Below are 22491 nucleotides of genomic sequence, written 5' to 3' on the forward strand. Positions count from 1 at the left end.
GTGTGCCTGTCATTGCTTCCCATAAAACAGCTCCTCATTAACCTGCCCGTCGTTCCTTCTCATAGATCTGCCCGTCGTTCCTTCTCATAGATCTGCCCATCGTTCCTTCCCATAAACCAGCTCCTCATTCCTTACCATAACTAAGTCCATGTTCCTTTGAAATAAACCTGCCCGTCGTTCCTTCCCATTAACCTACCCGTCATTCCTTCCCATAAACCAGCTCCTCATTCCTTACCGTAACTAAGTCCATGTTCCTTTGAAATAAACCTGCCCGTCATTCCTTCCCATTAACCTGCCCGTCGTTCCTTCCCATTAACCTGCCCGTCGTTCCTTCCCATTAACCTGCCCGTCGTTCCTTCCCATTAACCTGCCCGTCGTTCCTTCTAAATAAACCTGCTCATAGACCAACTCCTCATTCCTTACCATAAATAACCCAATGATCTTTTGAAATAAACCTGCCGTCATTCCTTCCCATAAACGCACCCACAGCAGCTTTCTACAATCCAGCCTGTCATGCATTTCTATAAACCTGCCCACCATTCCTTCCCATAAACCAGCTCCTCATTCCTTCCTAAAAATTGGCTCATTGTCCCTGACCATAAACCCATCCACCATTTCTTCCTACAAACCTGTCTTGGCATTCCTTCCCATAGACCTGCCCTGGCATTCCTTCCCATAGGCCTGCCCTTCATTCCTTCCCATAAACCAGCTGCTCATTCCTTCCTAAAAATCCGCTCTCCATCCCTAACCGTAAACCCATCCATCATTTCTTCCAAAACGCCTGTCTTGTCATTTCTTCCCATAGACCTGCCCTTCATTCCTCCCTATAACCCCCACCCACCGTTCTGTCCTACAAACCAGCCCATCACTCTTTCCTGTAAACCTGCATGTTATTCCTTCCCGTAAAAAATAATTCTCTTTTTTTTTTCCTCCCATCTCTCTGCTCTTGTAGTATTTGTATCTTCCATTGTTATTTCTTGAGAATGCTGCCAGAAAATCGCCGGTCTTGTTAAAATTCAGGAGACCTTATGATCATGGAATTTTTAATTAGATGACAAGTCAGGTAACATGACAGCCATACATAAACAGATTATGTTTTACCAATAATACAATGAATCAGCCTCTTCCCCGGGGCCAGTAAGAGGGATGGACGGTCTGTATGGTTCAGCAATTTCTCTTCATCTCTCCCCAATTCTCTATTATAAAGATACAGTTGGCTGTTTTTAAATACAGATTATAAAAGTTTTGACATGCAGCTTTTTCTGCCTTTTTTTTTTTTTAACACTTGTCTAACAAGTATGTATATTACAGTGAAAACAAAGGTCAGACCATGAATGCTCCTCCTCTGAACTCTCCACTGAAACGTCATGGAAAGTCTTTAGAAATCCCTGAATTGTATTCACAATAAAACTTTGTGGATTATTGTGTCCTCTGTTGGTGAAAATGAGCAGTAGAATCATCCCAACCAGCTTTATAAAACAGAAGAGACCATAAGGTTGAACAAAGTATGGATCTCAACCTTCTAGAATGAGACCCAGTGGAGGAACATTCACTGTCCTTGTTGGATCACCATACTGTGACCCATACTGAAGTGGAATTGGCCGTTCCACCTCCATCAGAATGAACAAAGTGTTGAATGTAACCTTCTAGAATGGTACTCCAAGGAGGAACATCAGGCTGAAGAAAGTATCGATCCCAGCCTTCTAGAACGAGGGAGATTCGCTGTCATTGTTGGATTGTTGTAGTCTGTTCCCATAGTGAGGTCCAAATCTCCTTCAGGTCACCACCCCTCGTCTACACCATTGTCTCCATCACAGATACCTGTGGGTTTGGCTCAGCAACAAGCCGATTGGCAATTTCTGGAAATACACAGTGGTCAATGTTATCAGATCTTACCAGACTGTTCCCCGAGCATGGGGGGGGGGTCTCCTCATCCAACAGGCTGCCATGTGGTGCAATAAAAACTATTTGTGATGACCAGACTGGCCTTTGGGCTTCTCTCATTTGGTGTGATTGAACAAAAACAGGCACAGAAAATGTACCGTTTGCCTGTTGGAGTGTGGAATCTAATCCCTGTGTAAGCTCTATGTCTGAGCTTACACAATGACAGTCTCCATTCTCTCACATGACAGTATTTGGAATTGTTAAATGGCTTGCTCAGAGCACTACATCCTGGGAGGAAGGGGAGGCCACATGCTAGAAGTACCAGGTATCAACTCGGAACTAACATTTCAGTATATCAACTCAGAGATGACACAGTTATGTAAATCTTGGTGCCTGTGCAGTTCTTGGCTGTGTTCACAAATGTCTGACACAGATGAGCCCCTGCTGCAGCCTCACACCTTGTGACTTGCTTTAAAGTTACAATGTTGCTGTTTGATCACAGGGGGAGGGGAGATAGAGAAAATGCTTCTGACTGCATGCAGCAGATTGATGACATCATCTCAGCCTAGGCAAAATATCTGGAGCTCAAGGACAGCTTTTTAAAAAGTGGAGCTTTTCTGAAGAGTGATACTGTTGCTGTATATTGTGGCTTTTCGGGAATGTATTTACAGAGTTACTGACATTTTAATATCACTTCTGGGTGAATCAACTGATTGAGGGTTTTGGCTATACATCAAGAAAAATGTTATCTGGTTTTATCGTAGTTTAGAAGACTAGGATTGGGTGTTGGGTACCCTGGTGGACTTTGTAGGCAGATACAAACCTCCAGCAGTTGGACGCTTCTGTGGGTCTTTCTCCAGACAATCCCAGATAATGCCACGTAAAACAGGTGGGCAGGGGATCTGGAGGCCAGCCATGACTTCGGCAAACAGCTTCTGGTATACAGACTCCGGGCCACCATCAGACAGGGACAGACCTGAGGGGGCGAGATGGATTTCAAAAGAGCTGAGGTTGTATCAGTACAAAATCATCACAAACCATACGATCTGAAATGTTGATGGAAGGCAGATCCACTTGGATTGGATGTAGAGTGTGTGGGCACCTTTACATGTGACTGTTTACTTTCCAAAAACTCAAATAATGGCAAGTATGGAGTGTGGTCAGATCCAGGAGAATGGCACCCAATGGTCTGTATGTGTGTGGATAGCCCATAGTACCTGATGACAAGGAATGAGCTCTGCTCATATTAATTAAAGAGACCGTGTCACCTGGCTCAGCTGAGGTTGCCATTCAGAGATGGCAGCTGACCCCTTTTAATTTTACCTTTTTTTTTACCTTTTATTTAATAAAAAACATTGCGCAATTTTTTTCACACAGAGCTTTCTTTTAGTGGTATTTGATCTCCACTAATTTTTTTTGTTTTTCTTTTAAACAAGAAAAGCAAACAAATTTTGGGAAAAAACCCAATATTTTTGACTTATTGCTATAAAACATATCCTATAAAAAAACTCTAAATTTCTTCGTAAATTTAGGCCAAAATGTATTCTGCTACGTCTTTGTAAAAAAAAAAAAAAAAATGCTAATACGTGTATATTGATTGGGTTGTGTGAAAATGATAGTATCAACAAACTATGGTGTATATATATATATGTAAAAAAAAAAAAATATATATATATATATATATATTTATTACACACACACACTGGAATTTTTATTTATTCATTTACTACTGCTAATGGTGGTGATAGTGCAGCGGGCACTCTGACGCTAACTTACACTGACATCACCAGTGACACTAATACAGTGATCAGTGATAATACTATACACTGTCACTGTACTAATGACACTGGCTGGGAAGGGTTTAACATCTTAGGGTAATCAATGGGTTAACTCTGCGGCTAAGAAGTGTTCATATGTGTAGTACGTGCTACTTTTCACTACAGAACGATTTGTTTATTTTCCTTGCTTTGCAGGGAGAAGAAACAAAGCAATCGTTCCCTCTGTTCACAGCCCTTTGTCAACAGAAGGCTCTGGGCTGTGATTGGACACAGCTGATCAGCAGATACTGGCCATGAATCATTGGCCGGGATCTGCTGACAAACTCCCACTGTGTCAAATCACAGGGGAGTAGGTGTGCACCTCCAACCCGGAAACAGCTTCAGACATAGAGGTTCGTGATTGTGCCTGTATGGGCTGCCCCACCACAGTAAATTCACTACGGCAGGACCAGAAGCATTAAACCAAATCTAGCCAGTGACTGAAGAAAAAGCTGGTGCCATTTGAAACGTGGTTCCATATTCATAATTTTCCCATTAACCAAACTCATGGAGAGAGAGCTGTGAGAATAGGACGAACACCCCCCTCCCCTCCCAAATTCTGGGACATTTCCTGACTGATGGAGATGAAGCTCATTCCAGGGTGGAGACCTCTCTGCTGCATCACATTCAGTAACGCGCCTGTCCTGGAACTGCCAATGAAATGCATCAAATCTCTCGGCAATGATTGGGTTGCACTGTTTGGACATAGGATGTGATTCCATAGTCACCATTTCCCATTAAGCAGGGGTCCTAAAGAATTTGGAGAGTTTTCAATTGCTGGGGCATTTTTTCACTGATGGACATGGAGTTCATTCCAGTGTGGAGACCCTTCACCAGCATCATGTTCAATAACTGTCCTATCCTGGAAAATGCACCACACTTGTATTGAACAGGGGTTTTTACTGTGCCAGGTAACAGCTTACCTGATCTGAACCCTAACTTCCTTTCCACCACTTCCCCACTGCCATAGGGTGAATCCTTTCACTTTGTGGCCTTTGTAAGAAAGTCTGCTTTCTAACTAGGCATTATAGCGTGTGAAGCGGGTCCCGTCCTTTTAGGCGATCAAAATCTTGCAAGCTGATTGCTGGTTCACAAATAAAGACATTGCATTGGTTGGTATCTGCATGTGCATATCATCATATTATGTGGAAGAGTTTGGTGCCACATCAGTGTTCTGGCAATTTTCACACCTAATTCTCTCACAATCTAACCTCTCAGCATTGTTGTGGCACAGGTATACAGTATGGAGGCACAGCACTAGAGCAGGTCACAACTAAGCAGTTCCAAAATACACTAAAACCTTTATCGATGGAAGAACAAAGTCTTCCCAATCCACCATACTTATTCAAAACATGTTCATGACAATGATGCAGGTACTCTTTATTCCTCCCTCTATGGTTCTTCTAGAATGTGGTGTAAGTATGACCTTCCACCATTGGTGTGACAGATCTTGTCCGGTCAGTATCATCATCTCATTATGATCAAATAGAAGACAAGCTGTCATCACCATACTGTCCAGTGCAGGACTTACCCTGGGGCGGGAGGGAGCCAGTAACTATCTCGTAGATCACCATACCGAGACTGAAAGAGATATGTGAAATAATATGACTTCTAAAGTGCCATTATAGGGAGAGAATTTGAGCAATTGATTTGCCATTTTTTCCCACATTTTCACTGTGCCTTAAAAGTTCAGCTTTGCAGTGGAGAGATCCTTTGCTCTGCGTCCGCTGGGGGACACAGCTTTGCTTCAGATTATCACCTACTGGAAAGTTGTTTCTACTTCTGCATTAGAAAATAATTACAGATGCCAGTCTGCACAGGAGAGAAGTGTAGGGTCTCTGGTCCACTTAGGGTTCTTGAAGCCTGGAGGAGTTTCCACTTCCCATCAATGTGCTGAATTGGAATGATCAGATAGACTTCACTGGACACACATTCTGGAGGATTACCCTCAGACAAGGCCATGGTGGTGGTGCAAATAAAACATTGTAGGAGGACCATGAGCTTGACAGCAGTGGTGGTAGAATCTCACAACCTAGGTTGGGGAACACTAAAAGATCGTCATCTGGGGTTGCCTATTACTGAGGAGGACCAAAAGCATGACAGCACCACTGGGAGCATCTCACAAGCTGGGTTGAGAAACACCAAAAGATCGTCATCTGGGGTTTCCCATCGCTGAGGAGGACCAAGAGCATGACCGAAGCACTGGAAGCATTTCACAATCTGGGCTGGAGAACACCAGAGGATAAACATCTGGGTCCCTACCTCTGGTAGATCTGTTGGAGAACTTCCAGGTGAGCGGTCCTCTCTTCCTGATCCACACCTTTACAACTGAGATGGTCTGCTTGCCAGTTTTATACCCGTAGTATATGTACTGTAAACAGAGCTGGTACATGACTCTCTGTCCAACTCAGGATGTACGACACTGCCAGTGCTCTTGCTACAGTGCTGCTACGGCACTTTTGATACCCCCTCTCATGGTTTATATATGCCACTGCCGTGGTGTTGTCTAATTGAATGGCCCAGTAGGTGTGTTCCGTGAAACAATCTATCTTATCACTTGGAGTTTCAGCATGTTGTGAAGCAGGAACTCCTCCAAGCTTCAAGACTGACTGAAGATCCAGTACTCCATCCCAGTAATGCAGGCTTGTGTCTGTCATTACTATTTTCCAATGCAGAGCGAGAAAAAAATGTCCCAGTAGATGATCATCCAAAGTAGTGCCATGTTCTCCAATGAACAACAAAAAATTGGATAACTTCTCCAGATTCTTTCCATATATCAATATATGTATATACACACCTCCATGCAATGAAAAAAAAAAGCAAACTGACCCAAGATACTAGCTGCCTACACCAAGATTATCAACCCACCGAGACTGCAATCAACAATGTAATTAGCTTGGTGTGGTGCTCAGTGCAAATTAAACTTTAAAGCAAACCATAATATAAAGTGCAAAATACTACAAACCACCTAATGCTATATATATATATACTGTACCCCATTTATAAAGTGCTAGATTATTACTTAAAAGTGTGCAAGTGTGCATAGTGCATAGTATGCATGTGTACCTGCATTCCAATACAGAAGTCTGAATTCATACAAATGAAAGGGATATTCCATTAAAAACCTTCATCAAAATACAAGTAATACATTGTATACAATCAAGTGTCCTTTAAACCAAAAAACTTGTGAAACAGCCAAACAGAAAAAATATTTTCTTATATAAAAAGTGTCCCAGTGACATAATAAATCAATTTTGTGTAGTAAGGTGACGTTTGTGCAAATATTATCTCAGTGTTCCGCGAGAAGATTTTTGATATGTATTATTCCTGAGCATGAAGGGTTACTGTTGAGATTAGGAGCATAGGGTATTTAAGAAGCAGGGTGTACCAATATGGCACCGCTCCTGATGATGTCACAGTGACGAAACGCATTGGACGGGGCTTGTTGCGCCATTTCCTCTTCTGAACAACCGTTGTATGGAACGCAAGTGGTGATAGTTGATGCAAAGAGATTATGGCTTGTATAATGCAAGCATTTTTATTGTGTAAATTTTTATTGGTTTTTACCTATTTAATAAATACAGTTTCAGGCAATTGGAGGCTGCCTCTGTTTTATATCTCCCTTACATACATGCACCTTTTGAAGAACAACCACAGAAAGTACATCAGCATAAATCTACCGGTGGAGCAACTGGCGCATATCCAGGTTTGAAGCGCTATAGACCTTCTAGGAATAGGGGTCAAAAAGTCTTGTTGAGTGTGGTACCATAGGAGGGGAGCATGGATGTGACACTGAATACTGAGATCATTTTTGCACAAAAGTCATTTTACTTCACAAAATGGACTGATTATGTCACGGGGACTTTTTATACAAGAAACCTTTTTTTCTGATACACTGTTTCACAAGTTTTTTGATTTAAACAACACCTGATTATATACAGTGCATTACTTGTATTTTGATAAAGGTTTTTAAGGGAATATCCCATTCCTTTGTATGAATTGGCACTTTTGTATGGGATGTAGGTACAAATGTATACTATGCACACTTATAAGTAATAATATAGCACTTTATAGACAGGGTAAGGTTATATATATATATATATATATATATATATATATATATATATATAGCATTCAGTAGCTTGTAGTTCTTTCTATATATCATATTAGGCAAACAGACTCCAGCTACTGTTCAACTATGTATTGGGTTTCTTTAAAAGACTGGTCCACCTAACATTTTAGTTGTGGTTGGATGGGAGTAGGTTAAAGAAGTATAAATTTTTTACAGTTTTCTATTCCTGATGAGACAAAGTACATGTAATACCGATCTTCTTAAGTATTCTGTAATGCTAGATTGGTTGCCCCCCTTACCCTCCCCCTTGGCACGCGGTTGCCCGACACTGCAGCTAGTCTAGTTTGCTAGCACTTGGCTGAGGTTTTACTTTGATGATGCTCATATACATAACAATAATCAAAAGATTGATCATAGATGTGATTGCAGTTTTTGCCATGTAAGTGGTGACTGGAGACAACAAGTAAAACCTCAGTGTAGTTACCCTGCAAGCTTTCACTTAGACCCAGAAAATTTCCATTTGGCACTAACCTGAAGATCTCGCTGCGTTGATCATATTCAGCGCTGAACAGCTGCTCCGGAGCACAGTACGCCAGCTCCTGCTCCTTTGGTTTCTCATCAGGATTGCGTCTCATGGAACTCTCCGTCTTGGAGAATTCAAATCCTGATAACTGCATGAAAAGCATAGGATGGAGGGAAAGTTGTGAACTGTGAGCTGTCACACAACCCTGTGCATTCATACAGACAGAAAACATCATAAATGTGCAATAAGTAGGATTTATTTAGCAGTAAACCATCCTTAAGACTAGGGCACCCAGGAACAGTCCAAGCAGGGGTACTCTGCAGTTTCATTGGTACAACAAGCCCAAAACCAAGCCACTAACTAAATTCTTGGTCAGTTCCTGACTGTCAGGGTATTCCCCAATAGGTTCCAAAAAATATACAGGCAGCTGTGGTACCTTTTTTGTGTCCTCATAGCAGTCACATTTTTCACCCAACATCAAGCTCTCACACCAGAAAAGGAGTCCCTCAGATCACATATAAAGATGAGAAAGCCCTGATCATCAGCCAGGTCAAAAGTTTACGTAAAGAGTGATTTCACAGACATGAAACTTTATCAACACACTAAGCTGTAAAAATGGTACATGCTCACAATATGTTTTTCGTGTGCTCCTTCCAAACAGTTGGAAGTAGTCAAGTTAAAAAAATATGGAGAAAGTGGTGGAAGAAGACTTGGAGCATTCCATCAGTGGGCAAAGTGATGGCCAGAGGCTTCTGGGATTCCATGGGTGTACAGGCAGAAGACTGATGGAACACTCCGAGCCTTCATCTTCCACTCTGTCCATTTTCAACACGATTATGGGGGCTGCCAACTGTCTTCAAAGAGCGCATGAAAACCTTATAGCACACGTGCATCTTCCAGTGCTGAGCATCTGCAAGAGTGGCTTGGAAGTTTCTTGCAGGAATGCTATATGGAATTTTTTCCAATGCAAGTCATGTAAAACCAGGGCACTCTTTTCTGGTCAATTTAGCCATTTGACATTAAGGGACATTAGCGTACATTCAATATTTGAAGCAAGAGGCCAGGAGTGAGCAATGGGACCTCAACTGGATGGCGGCAGGAGGCATCAGACGCCACCCAAGCCAAATGATCTGAGGTTATAAACAATACTCAAATGACCTCCTCAGAGTGTTCCTCTGTTTCGCTTCCAGAGAACAGCCCAGCTGCCACCTATCTCCCGCCCACATAGGGGACGAACACCCAAAAAAAAAAAAAAAAGGGAAGGGTTGAAAGAAAAAAAGAACTTACTGTAAGGGGGCTTCTGAACTATCCGTACTACCATCAGAAAAATTCGGAAAAGGTCAGTGTGAACAATAAAAAGAAAATTTGCCTGATTATTCTGTGCGGGAGTGAAAACAAAGTGCAAGCAACCTGAAAAAAATGACTCAAAATAGGGACACACCTCGAGTACGAGTATGCCACCCTGAATCAAGATATTGAGCATCGATCGTACTGAGAGAAGTGGCTAACAACCCAAATCAGAGCCCCATCTCAATCATCAGTAACAAATCAAGTCTAAAATTAGGGGGTGTGAAGGTATACAAACATTTCACCTCCCCTATTATTCTATACAGTTAGAACCACCTCCTGCCCAAGGGGATGTGCACAACCCGAGTTGTCCAGCAGTAATATAACACCAGAGTCAACTATCCTGGTCAAGCAAAAGAATGCCGTAGATCCTATATGAAAGCACTCCCTGCTCAGGCAGGAGATAGGCAAGAAGCTCTCTGATTGAATAACCATTCAAAACAAATAAGTGGCCCCAGGGACAGTAAACAAATAAATGGGGGGAAAGGTACATGCAAGCACCAAAGCAACATCAAGGAGTTTTACATAGTTACAGTTAATCCATTATTATATCCTGATGCATCGCAACGTAAACAAAGCATGCCATCGCCACTCGTCTGGCCCCCCTCCATTTTACAGCATCCCACAGTATAGATAGATATATGCTGTAACAGGTACAATGATTGCCCTCCTGGTGATAATGTTTCATGTCTGCGTGGGCATTCCTTCCATGTCAGGCCTTGAACTTCATTGTATAAATGAAAGAGATCCCTGATCATCAGTTAGATCACATATATAAAGAAGAGAGAGAGAGTCCTGATCATCGATTAGATCACATATATAAAGAAGAGAGAGACCCCTGATCATCGGTTAGATAACATATATAAAGAAGAGAGAGAGTCGTGATCATCGATTAGATCACATATATAAAGAAGAGAAAGACCCCTGATCATCGGTTAGATAACATATATAAAGAAGAGAGAGAGATCCCTGATCATCAGTTAGATAACATATATAAAGAAGAGAAAGACCCCTGATCATCAGTTAGATAACATATATAAAGAAGAGAGAGAGTCCTGATCATCGATTAGATCACATATATAAAGAAGAGAAAGACCCCTGATCATCAGTTAGATAACATATATAAAGAAGAGAGAGAGTCCTGATCATCGATTAGATCACATATATAAAGAAGAGAGAGAGTCCTGATCATCGGTTAGATAACATATACAGTCATGGCCGAAATTGTTGGCACCCTTGATATTTCTCCAGGAAATCATGTATTTCTCACGAAACGTATTGCATTAACACATGTTTTGCTATACACATGTTTATTCCCTTTGTGTGTATTGGGACAAAACAAAAAAAGGGAGGAAAGAAAGCAAATTCGACATAATGTCACACAAACCTCCAAAAATGGGCTGGACAAAAGTATTGGCACCCTTTCACAACTGCGGATAAATAAGAATGTTACAAGCATGTGATGCTCCTGTAAACTCACCTGGGGCAAGTAACAGGTGTGGGCAATATAGAAATCACACCTGAAAGCAGATAAAAAGGAGAGACGTTCACTTAACCTTTGCATTGTGTGTCTGTCTGTGCCACACTAAGCATGGACAACAGAAAGAGGAGACGAGAACTGTCTGAGGACCTGAGAACCAAAATTGTGGCAAAATATCAACAATCTCAAGGTTACAAGTCCATCTCCAGAGAACTAGATTTGCCTTTGTCCACAGTGCGCAACATTATCAAGAAGTTTGCAACCCATGGCACTGTAGCTAATCTCCCTGGTCGTGGACGGATGAGGAAAATTGATGAAAGATTGCAACGCAGAATAGTCCGGATGGTGGATAAGCAGCCCCAAACATGTTCCAAAGACATTCAAGCTGTCCTGCAGGCTCAGGGAGCATCAGTGTCAGCGCGAACTATCCGTCGACATTTAAATGAAATGAAACGCTATGGCAGGAGACCCAGGAGGACCCCACTGCTGACACAGAGACATAAAAAAGCAAGACTACAGTTTGCCAAAATGTACTTGAGTAAGCCAAAAGCCTTCTGGGAAAACGTCTTGTGGACAGATGAGACCAAGATAGAGCTTTTCGGTAAAGCACATCATTCTACTGTTTACCGAAAACGGAATGAGGCCTACAAAGAACAAAACACAGTACCTACGGTAAAATATGGTGGAGGTTCAATGATGTTTTGGGGTTGTTTTGCTGCCTCTGGCACTGGGTGCCTTGACTGTGTGCAAGGCATCATGAAATCTGAGGATTACCAAAGGATTTTGGGTCGCACTGTAGGGCCCAGTGTCAGAAAGCTGGGTTTGCGTCCAAGATCCTGGGTCTTCCAGCAGGACAATGACCCCAAACATACGTCAAAAAGCACTCAGAAATGGATGGCAAAGAAGCGCTGGAGAGTTCTGAAGTGGCCAGCAATGAGCCCAGATCTAAATCCCATTGAACACCTGTGGAGAGATCTTAAAATTGCTGTTGGGAAAAGGTGTCCTTCCAATAAGAGAGACCTGGAGCTGTTTGCAAAGGAAGAGTGGTCCAAAATTCCGGGTGAGAGGTGTCAGAAGCTTATTGATGGTTATAGGAAGCGACTGATTTCAGTTATGTTTTCCAAAGGGTGTGCAACCAAATATTAAGTTAAGGGTGCCAATACTTTTGTCCAGCCCATTTTTGGGGTTTTGTGTGACATTATGTCATATTTGCTTTTCTGCCTCTGTTTTATATTTGTTCCAATACATACAAAGGGAATAAACATGTGTATAGCAAAACATGTGTTAATGCAATACCTTTTTTGTGTGAAATACTTGATTTTCAGGAAAAATATCAAGGGTGCCAACAATTTCGGCCATGACTGTATAAAGAAGAGAGAGTCCTGATCATCAGTTAGATCACATATATAAAGAAGAGAGAGAGTCCAGATCATCAGTCAGGTCACATATACAGTGGGGAAAATAATTATTTGATCCCCTGCAGATTTTGTAAGTTTACCCACTTACAAAGAAATGAAGGATCTATCATTTGTATCATAGATGTATTTTAAATGATAGAGACAGAATATCAACCAAAAATCCAGAAAAAACACATGATACAAATGTTATAAATTGATTTGCAGTTTAGTGAGTAAAATAAGTATTTGATCCCCAAGCAAAACATAGTACTTGGGGATAGTACTTTAAAGACTTAGTACTTGGTGTAGAAACCCTTGTTGGCAACCACAGAGGTAAGGCAATTCTTGTAATAGGTTCCCAGGTTTGCACACATCTCAGGAGGGATTTTGGTCCACTCTTCTTTACAGATCTTCTCTAAATCCTTAAGGTTTCTTGGCTGTCTCTTGGCAACTCAAAGTTTCAGCTCCCTTCATACATTTTCTATAGGATTAAGGTCTGGAGACTGGCTAGGCCACGCCATGACCTCAATCTGCTTCTTGAGCCATTCCCTTTTACCTTGGCGGTATATTTTGGGTCATTGTCATGCAGCTAGACCCATCCATGACCCATCTTCAGTGTTCTGGCTGAGGGAAGAAGGTTCTCATCCAAGATTTTACAATGCATGGCCCCGTCCATTGGCCCCTTTATCTTTAGCAGAAAAATAGCCTCAAAGCTAATGTTTCCACCTCCATGGTTAACTGTAAGGATGGTGTTCTTAGGGTCATAGTCAGCATTTTCCTTCCTCCAAACATGGCAAGTCGAGTTAATGCCAAATAGCTGAATTTTGGTCTCATCTGACCACAGCACTTTCTCCCAGTCGTTCTCTGAATCATTTAGATGTTCATTGGCAAATTTCAGATGGACCTGTATATGTGCCTTCTTGAGGAGGGGGACCTTGCGGACGCTGCAGGATTTCAATCCATGGCGGTGTATTGGGTTACCAATGGTTTGTTTGGTGAGTGTGCTTCCAACTGCCTTGAGATCATTCACAAGGTCTTCCTGTGTAGGTCTGGGCTGATCCCTCACTTTTTTCATGATCATCCTTACCCCATGAGGAGAAATCTTGCATGGAGCTTCGGACTGAATGTGATTGATGGTTATTTTATATCTCTTCAATTTGCAAATAATTGCTCCAAGTTGTCTCCTTCTCACCAAGCTTCTTGCTGATGGTGTTGTCGCTCACGTCAGCCTTTACCGGGTCTACAGATTGTGCAAGTCTACAATCTTGTCCCTGACGTCCTTTGACAGCTCTTTGGTCTTGCCCATGGTGGTGCCCAAGAAAGAGATTCTGTGGACAGATGTCTTTCATACACATAACGAATTGTCATTAGGAGCACCTTCTTAAATTGACAGGACTAATCTGTGTACCACATGAGCAAATAGCCAGTCTGTGGGATCCAGAATTATTGGTGGTTGGTAGGGGATCAAATACTTATTATACTCACTGAACTGCAACTCAATTTATAACATTTGTATCATGTGTTTTTTTCTCGATTTTTGATTGATGTACTGTCTCTATCATTTAAAATACACCTATGATAGAAATTATAGACCATTCATTTCTTTGTAAGTGGACAAACTTACAATATCTGCATGGGATCAAATAATTATTCTCCCCACTGTATAAATATAGCACTACACTCGTAAGGGCTGCTGGATTTGGTATGGGTCCTTCTATGCTCTGAATGGCCAGGCAATACGCATTTTTAAACTTTACACACTGGTGCCAATAAACAGTCCTTAAGCTTGCCACCTCCCCTCTTCTTCCATAAAGCTCTCAGGTTTCTGGAAAGGTGGATAGGCTCCAGAAGCCATGACCTATTAGAGCCTCCCACCCTGTCCTGAGGTGAACTCACTACCTCACTCCCAGTCTGACTCATGCCAAGCTGCTACTCAGCCTCCGACTAACAAAAATCCTATCTAGCTAAATCCAGAGGGCGTTACATAAAGAAGAGATTCCCGATCTTCAGTTAGATCACATATATAAAGAAGAAAGAGTTCTGATCATCAGTCAGGTCACATACAGGTCAAACTCGAAAAATTAGAATATCGTGCAAAAGTTCATTTATTTCAGTGCAGCAACTTAAAAGGTGAAACTAATATATGAGATAGACTCATTACATGCAAAGCAAGATAGTGCAAGCCGTGATTTGTCATCATTGTGATGATTATGGCTTACAGCTCATGAAAACCCCAAATCCACAATCTCAGAAAATTAGAATATTACATGCAATCAATAAAACAAGGATTGTACATAGAACAAAAGCGGACCTCTGAAAAGTAGAAGCATGCATATGTACTCAGTACTTGGTTTGGGCCCCTTTTGCAGCAATTACTGCCTCAATGCGTCGTGGCATGGAAGCTATCAGCCTGTGGCACTGGTGAGGTGTTATGGAAGACCAGGATGCTTCAATAGCAGCCTTCAGCTCTTCTGCATTGTTCGGTCTCATGTCTCTCATCTTTCTCTTGGCAATGCCCCATAGAGTCTCTATGGGGTTCAGGTCAGGCGAGTTTGCTGGCCAATCAAGCACAATAATCCCACGGTCATTGAACCAGGTTTTGGTGCTTTTGGCAGTGTGGGTGCCAAGACCTGCTGGAATATGAAGTCAGCATCCCCATAAAGCTCATCTGCGGAAGGAAGCATGAAGTGCTCCAAAATCTCCTGGTAGACGGCTGCGTTGACCCTGGACTTAATGAAGCACAGTGGACCAACACCAGCAGATGACATGGCTCCCCAAATCAACACAGACTGTGGAAACTTCACACTGGACTTCAAGCATCTTGCAGTGTGTGCCTCTCCATTCTTCCTCCATACTCCTTGGTTTCCAAATGAGATGCAAAAGTTGCTCTCCTCAGAAAAGAGGACTTTGGACCACTGAGCAACAGACCAGGTCTGTTATTCTTTAGCCCAGGTAAGACGCTTCTGACGTTGTTTGTTGTTCAGGAGTGGCTTGACAAGAGGAATACGACATTTGAAGCCCATGTCCAGGATCTGTCTGTGTGTGGTAGCTCTTGATGCACTGACTCCAGCCTCAGTCCACTCCTTGTGAAAGTCCCCAACACTTTTGAATGGCCTTTTCCTGACAATCCTCTCCAGTCTGCGGTCATCCCTGCTGCTTGTGCACCTTTTTCTTCCACACTTTTCCCTTCCACATAACCTTCTAATAATGTGCTTTGATACAGCACTTTGGGAACATCCAGCTTCTTTTGCAATTCCCTTTTGAGGCTTTCCCTCCTTATGGAGGGTGTCAATGATGGTTTTCTGCACAACTGTCAGGTCAGCAGTCTTTCCCATGATTGTGATTCCTACTGAACCAGACAGAGAGACCATTTAAAGGCTCAGGAACCCTTTGCAGGTGATATGGCTTAATTAGCTGATTAGAGTGGGACACTTTGAGCTTAGAATATTGCACCTTTTCACAATATTCTCATTTTCTGAGATTGTGGATTTGGGATTTTCATGAGCTGTAAGCCATAATCATCACAATGATGACAAATCACGGCTTGAACTATCTTGCTTTGCATGTAATGAGTCTATCTCATATCTTAGTTTCACCTTTTAAGTTGCATTACTAAAATAAATGAACGTTTGCACTATATTCTAATTTTTCGAGTTTCACCTGTATATAAAGAAGAGAGAGAGATCCTTGATCATTCATCAGTCAGATCACATATATAAAGAAAAGAGAGATCCCTGATCATCGGGATCACATATATAAAGGAGAGAGAGAGAGAGAGAGAGATCCCTGATCATCAGTAAGATCACATGTATAAAGAAGTGAGAGAGAGAGAGATCCCTGATCATCAGTAGGATCACATATATATATATATATATATATATATATACAGTTGTGTCCAAAATTATTCAACCCCCACTGAAATTGAGTGTTTTGGCCAGTTTGACATTGCTTTTGATCATTCAGTCATCTTGCTTACATTTACATTAAAGAGGCACTTGTAGGTCAGACAAATATAACATAACAGTTATAATGAAATAACCACAAATGTCTTTTCTGTGCTCACAGCATTATCAGTTTTATTCAACCCCCAAGTGACATTCAATCTTAGTACTTAGTACAGCATCCTTTTACAGTTATAACAGCTTTTAAACGTGAAGCATAGCTTGACACAAGTGTCTTGCAGCGATCTACGGGTATCTTCGCCCATTCTTCATGGGCAAAGGCCTCCAGTTCAGTCACATTCTTAGGCTTGCGCACTGCAACTGCTTTCTTTAAGTCCCACCAGAGGTTCTCAATCGGATTTAAGTCTGGTGACTGCGATGGCCACTCCAAAATGTTCCAGCCTTTCCTCTGCAACCATGCTCTAGTGGACTTGGAGGTATGCTTGGGATCATTGTCCTGTTGAAAGGTCCAACGTCTCCCAAGCCTCAGGTGTGTGACGGACTGCATCACGTTTCCATCCAATATCTCCTGGTACTGAAGAGAATTCATGGTACCTTGCACACGCTGAAGCTTCCCTGTACCTGCAGAAGCAAAACAGCCCCAAAGCATGATTGACCCTCCACCATGCTTCACAGTAGGCAAGGTGTTCTTTTCATCATAGGCCTTGTTCTTCCTCCTCCAAACATAGCGTTGATCCATGGGCCCAAACAGTTCTAATTTTGTTTCATCAGTCCACAGAACACTATCCCACAACTTTTGTGGTTTGTCCACATGGCTTTTGGCATACTGCAGTCGACTCTTCTTATTCTTTGGAGACAGCAAGGGGGTACGCCTGGGAGTTCTGGCACGGAGGCCTTCATTACGCAGTGTGCGTCTTATTGTCTGGGCTGAAACTTCTGTACCCACATCTGACAAATCTTTTCTCAGTTCCTCAGCAGTCACACGGGGACTTCTCTCCACTCTACGCTTCAGGTAGCGCACAGCAGTCGAAGTCAGCATCTTCTTTCTGCCACGACCAGGTAGCGTTTCAACAGTGCCCTTTGCCTTGAATTTGCGAATGATGCTTCCTAAGGTGTCTCTTGGTATGTTTAACATCTTTGCAATCTTCTTATAGCCATTGCCCTTCCTGTGAAGAGAAATCACCTCTTCTCTTGTCTTCCTGGACCATTCTCTTGCCTTCACCATGTTTGTAACCACACCAGTAAATGTCTAGAAGGAGCTGAGTATCACAGTCATTTTAAAGCTGCCTAATTGGTGCTTATTATGCTTGATTGCTGCTCGGTGACATCCACAGGTGTTTTCAATACCTGATGGAAAGCACCTGTATGAACCTCTGTTCTTCAGAGTGGTAGTCTTTAAGGGGTTGAATAATTGTGGCAATGAAGAAACCACATAAGAACCATTTACTACTGTATTACATAAACAATTGATGTCATTTTAGTTGCATTTGGGTAGTTACAACGTCCTTGTAGGATTTGATTCTGAATACAATTCCAAATGTACACTATAGTCCCTAAACCCCTTTACAGCATTGGGGGTTGAATAATTTTGGACACAACTGTATATATATATATATATATATATAAAGGAAAGGAAGATCCCTGATCATCACTCAGGTCACCAATGAGGCTAATAATGAGGCTGGTTACCAAAGCACTACAAAGCCCTCGGCCTCCAGGACCCAAACCATAACTTAAGAGCCTGAGAAAACAAAAGTTTTGTTTTCTCCATGTCAGTCATAAACCCTGGAGCCCTTTACCATGTGTTTGTGATAAACCTAGGGGGTGCATATATATATATATATATATATATATATATATGATACCGTATACAATTTCACAGGAGATGATGTATACCTGGAAAACTATGAGCAACATTTGTTCAAACACGTCAGAAAAAAATCAATGTGTTGGAATATTTTTATGTCAAATTGACACATCCAAGCGCCAGCAAGAGGAAAAAAAAGTTTTAAAAAAATGTAGTTGCTGTTCTCACACCTGGAGAGCATGCTGTTATAATATTCACATATTCATATCCCCCCATAGGACAAGTGGTAATGGCTGAACTCCACAACATAGAGAAGCTGTTGGGAGAGGGATAGAATACCTTCAGGCAGTAGCCTTTCACCAGGTACTTGTGGCTGCTCAGACTCCCATGGAGAATGGTTTTCTTCTCTGACTCCTGAACCATTTTCCTGCCTAAACGGTAGATGGTCTTCGACATTTTACGGTGTATGCTGGAAATCAGGAACAAAGTGTGAAAAATGACACTATTCCAGCAAGATCAGCCAATTCATCTGCACTCTGAATGACACCAATAAGACTGCATAGCCATAATGAGAACAAAATAAAGCGCACCAGTACAGAGCGCTGGTGGCATCAAGAACCATCATGAGTTTCTGCTCCCAATTCAGGTCCTTCTCCCTTTGTAGCATGTCACGTAATGTCCCTTTCTCACAGTACTCTGTCACCAGAGAGTAGCGGGGTCCATTACCTGGAACAGAGGAGGAGAAAGGATGAGGATGAGAACAGGTAACCGGGACAACAAACTCCCAATAAGGGGAAAGAGGACAAGGATGGGAGCAGAGACATGTGACTAGAAGAGGATGCTGAAGAGAGAATGAAGATAATAACAGTTGACAAGGACAGAGGGCTGCAGAGAGGATGAGGATGAAAACAGATGACAAGGACAGAGGGCTGCAGAGAGGATAAGGATGAAAACAGATGACAAGGACAGAGGGCTGCAGCGAGGATGAGTATGAAAACAGATGACAAGGACAGAGGGCTGCAGTGAGGATGAGGATGAAAACAGATGACAAGGACAGAGGGCTGCAGAGAGGATGAGGATGAGAACAGATGACAAGAACAGAGGGCTGCAGCGAGGATGAGGATGAAAAAAGATGACAAGGACAGAGGGCTGCAGAGGATAAGGATGAAAACAGATGACAAGGACAGAGGGCTGCAGAGAGGATGAGGATGAAAAAAGATGACAAGGACAGAGGGCTGCAGAGAGGATGAGGATGAGAACAGATGACAAGGACAGAGGGCTGCAGCGAGGATGAGGATGAAAAAAGATGACAAGGACAGAGGGCTGCAGAGAGGATGAGGATGAAAACAGATGACAAGGACAGAGGGCTGCAGAGAGGATGAGGATGAAAACAACTGACAAGGACAGAGGGCTGCAGAGAGGAGGAGAGAAGGAGGAAGAAAATCAGGACAGTCAAGGACAGGAACTGAGAAGGAAATAAGAACACAAAGGTAGGACAGAGAAACCATAAAAACAAGAACAGAGAGAGAGAAATAAGAAAAGAGAAAAGTAGGAAAGGGGGCAGGAGACCTAGACAAAGGAGGACAGGAACAGATGTGGGCAGCACAGTGGCTAAATGGTTAGCACTTCCGCTTGGCAGTACTAAGGTCGCTGGTTCGAATCCCAACCACGGCACCACCTGCCTAGAGTTTGCATGTTCTCCCTGTGACTGCGTGGGTTTCCCCCGGGTACTCCGGTTTCCTCCCACACTCCAAAGACATGCTGGTAGGTTAATTGGATCCTGTCTAGATTGGCCCTAGTATGTGTATGCATGTGAGTTATGGACCTTAGATTGTACATTGGGACTGATGTGAATGCACAATATATATGTGAAGCGATGTGTAAATTGACGGCGCTATATAAGTACCTGAAATAAATAAATAAATATTGGAGAGATGAGGATAACTGCATAGATGTGGAGGACAGGAGTAGAGGCGTGAGATGATGAGAGATGCACAGAACAGAGAAGGGTAGAAAAAGGAAATCCAGACAGAGAATGAGGACAGAGGCAAACATCAGAGAACAGAACAGAGGAAAAGAGAGAAAATGATAGAGATAGAAGATGTAAACAGAGCGGGAGGACAGGAACAGACATAGGAGACCAGAAAAGAGAGCTGCACAGAGGAGAGAGAGTAAGGACAGGAACAAAGACAGTGGATAAGGACAGAGAAGGAGAACAGTACAAAGTCAAATAAATCAGAACAGAGAAGAAGGATTGGAACAGATATTGGAAAGCAGAACAGAAATATAAGGGCAGGAACAGACTAAGAATATAAGAACAGAGAAGGAAGACCAGAACAAAACAGTAGATTAGGATGGAGGAGGAGACCAGAAACAAAGACTGTAGATGAGGACAGAGGAGGAGGCCATGAACAAAGACTGTAGATGAGGACAGAGGAGAGGTCAGGAACAAAGACTGCAGATGAGGACAGAGGAGAGGTCAGGAACAAAGACTGTAGATGAGGACAGAGGAGGAGGCCATGAACAAAGACTGTAGATGAGGACAGAGGAGGAGGCCAGGAACAAAGACTGCAGATGAGGAGAGGTCAGGAACAAAGACTGTAGATGAGGACAGAGAAGGAGGTCAGGAACAAAGACTGTAGATGAGGACAGAGGAGGAAGCCAGGAATAAAGACAGTAGATGAGGACAGAGTAGGAGGCCAGAAACAAAAACTGTGAAGACAGAGGAGGAGGCCAGGAACAAAGACAGTAGATGAGGACAGAGGAGAGGTCAGGAACAAAGACTGTAGATGAGGACAGAGGAGGAAGCCAGGAATAAAGACAGTAGATGAGGACAGAGGAGGAGGCCAGAAACAAAAACTGTGAAGACAGAGGAGGAGGCCAGGAACAAAGACAGTAGATGAGGACAGAGGAGGAGCCCAGGAACAAAATCTGTAACTGAGGACAGTGGAGGAGGCCAGGAACAAAGACAGAAGAGGAGGCCAGTAACAAAGACTGTAGATGAGCACAGAGGAGGAGGACAGGAACAAAGACAGTAGTTGAGGACAGAGGAGGACATGCTAGAGACAAGAAAATTGAGTAAGAGAAAAACATGGATGGATACTTGAAAGCAGAACAGACAGAGGAGATGGACAGGAATATAGACAATATTTCATGAGGAAGGAGGATAGGAACACATGTAGGAGACCAAAACAGAGAGTTGCACAGAGGAAGAGAGACAAAAAGAGGACAGGAATAAAGACAGTAGACAAGTAAAGAACAGGATGACAAGACAGAGACAATGAAATCAGGCAGAGAAAGACAGGAACAGATGTTAGAAAGCAAAACAGGGAGAGAAGGAGGACAGGAACAGTTGAAGAATATGAGGACAGAGAAGGAGGACTGGAACAAAGACAGTAGATGAGGGCAGAGGAGGAAGACGGAGCTACAGACAAGGTCATCAGGACAGCGAAGGATGGGAATAGATATACAGTGCAGAACAGAAAGAGGAGCAGGACAGGAACAAACAAAACATTTAGACAGAGAAGGGAGACATGAACAAAGGGAGTAGATGAGGGCAGAGGAAGAGAAGGATGGGCAAAAGACAAGGACAGCACAACAGAGGACTGGGTCAGATACTAGGAAGCAGAACAGAGAGGATGACTACAACAGTCATATTATAAGAGAAGGAGGACAGAAACAGATATTTTAGTAAGGAACAAAGCGTTGCACTAGTGGGAGGGGAGAGGGAAAGATAGGGCAGGAACAAAGACAGTAGATATGGATAGAGGAGGAGAACAGGACAGAGACAAGGAACTCAGAACAGAGAGTAAGGACAGGAACAGACATAGAAAATAAGGACAGAGAAGCACAAGGACAAAGGAACAGAATCTGGAGACCAGAACAGAGAGTTGCACAGAGAAGTAGGGAGATAGGACAGGAAAATACTTTATATGCAGACAGAGGAAGAGAACAGGACAGAGACAAGCAAATCAGGACAGAGAAAAGGACAGGAACAGATCCTGGAGACTAGAACAAAGAAAAGAAGAGCACAGGAATAGACACAGACAGACATGTTTTAATGTTACATGGAACGTAAATTATTTTACTCACTCATATTTTCAATACAAATGCCAAAAACCTGCAGAATGTTGGGACTTTCATATTTCTTCATGGTCTCACACTCTTTCAAGAATGCACTCTTTACCACCCTGGATAAGATATGAAATTACTGATAATATAATGTATTCATCGAAGGATAAGAGTGTCATTCCATAATTAGA

General features: G+C 42.5%; 1 protein-coding gene across 3 annotated transcripts in view; it reads right to left on the reverse strand.

Moving 5' to 3' along the window:
- Positions 1–1026: 1026 nt before the first annotated feature.
- LOC149434361 (mixed lineage kinase domain-like protein) overlaps positions 1027–22491 on the reverse strand; it is a 55159-nt gene continuing 33694 nt past the window's right edge. For all 3 annotated transcript variants that reach the window (XM_089663786.1, XM_089663788.1, XM_089663787.1), the window contains 7 exons: positions 22322–22419; positions 18820–18955; positions 18569–18698; positions 8305–8444; positions 5233–5282; positions 2708–2860; positions 1027–1859 (listed from right to left, as the gene is read on the reverse strand). In XM_089663786.1, coding sequence (XP_089519912.1) covers positions 1795–1859; positions 2708–2860; positions 5233–5282; positions 8305–8444; positions 18569–18698; positions 18820–18955; positions 22322–22419 — 772 coding nt within the window. In that variant the 3' untranslated portion in view covers positions 1027–1794. The remainder of the gene's footprint in view (positions 1860–2707; positions 2861–5232; positions 5283–8304; positions 8445–18568; positions 18699–18819; positions 18956–22321; positions 22420–22491) is intronic.

The sequence above is a fragment of the Staurois parvus genome, unplaced genomic scaffold, assembly GCF_062004578.1.
Source record: "Staurois parvus isolate SC_StPar_1 unplaced genomic scaffold, SC_StPar_1.0 ptg001766l, whole genome shotgun sequence".
NCBI classification, from domain to species: domain Eukaryota; kingdom Metazoa; phylum Chordata; class Amphibia; order Anura; family Ranidae; genus Staurois; species Staurois parvus.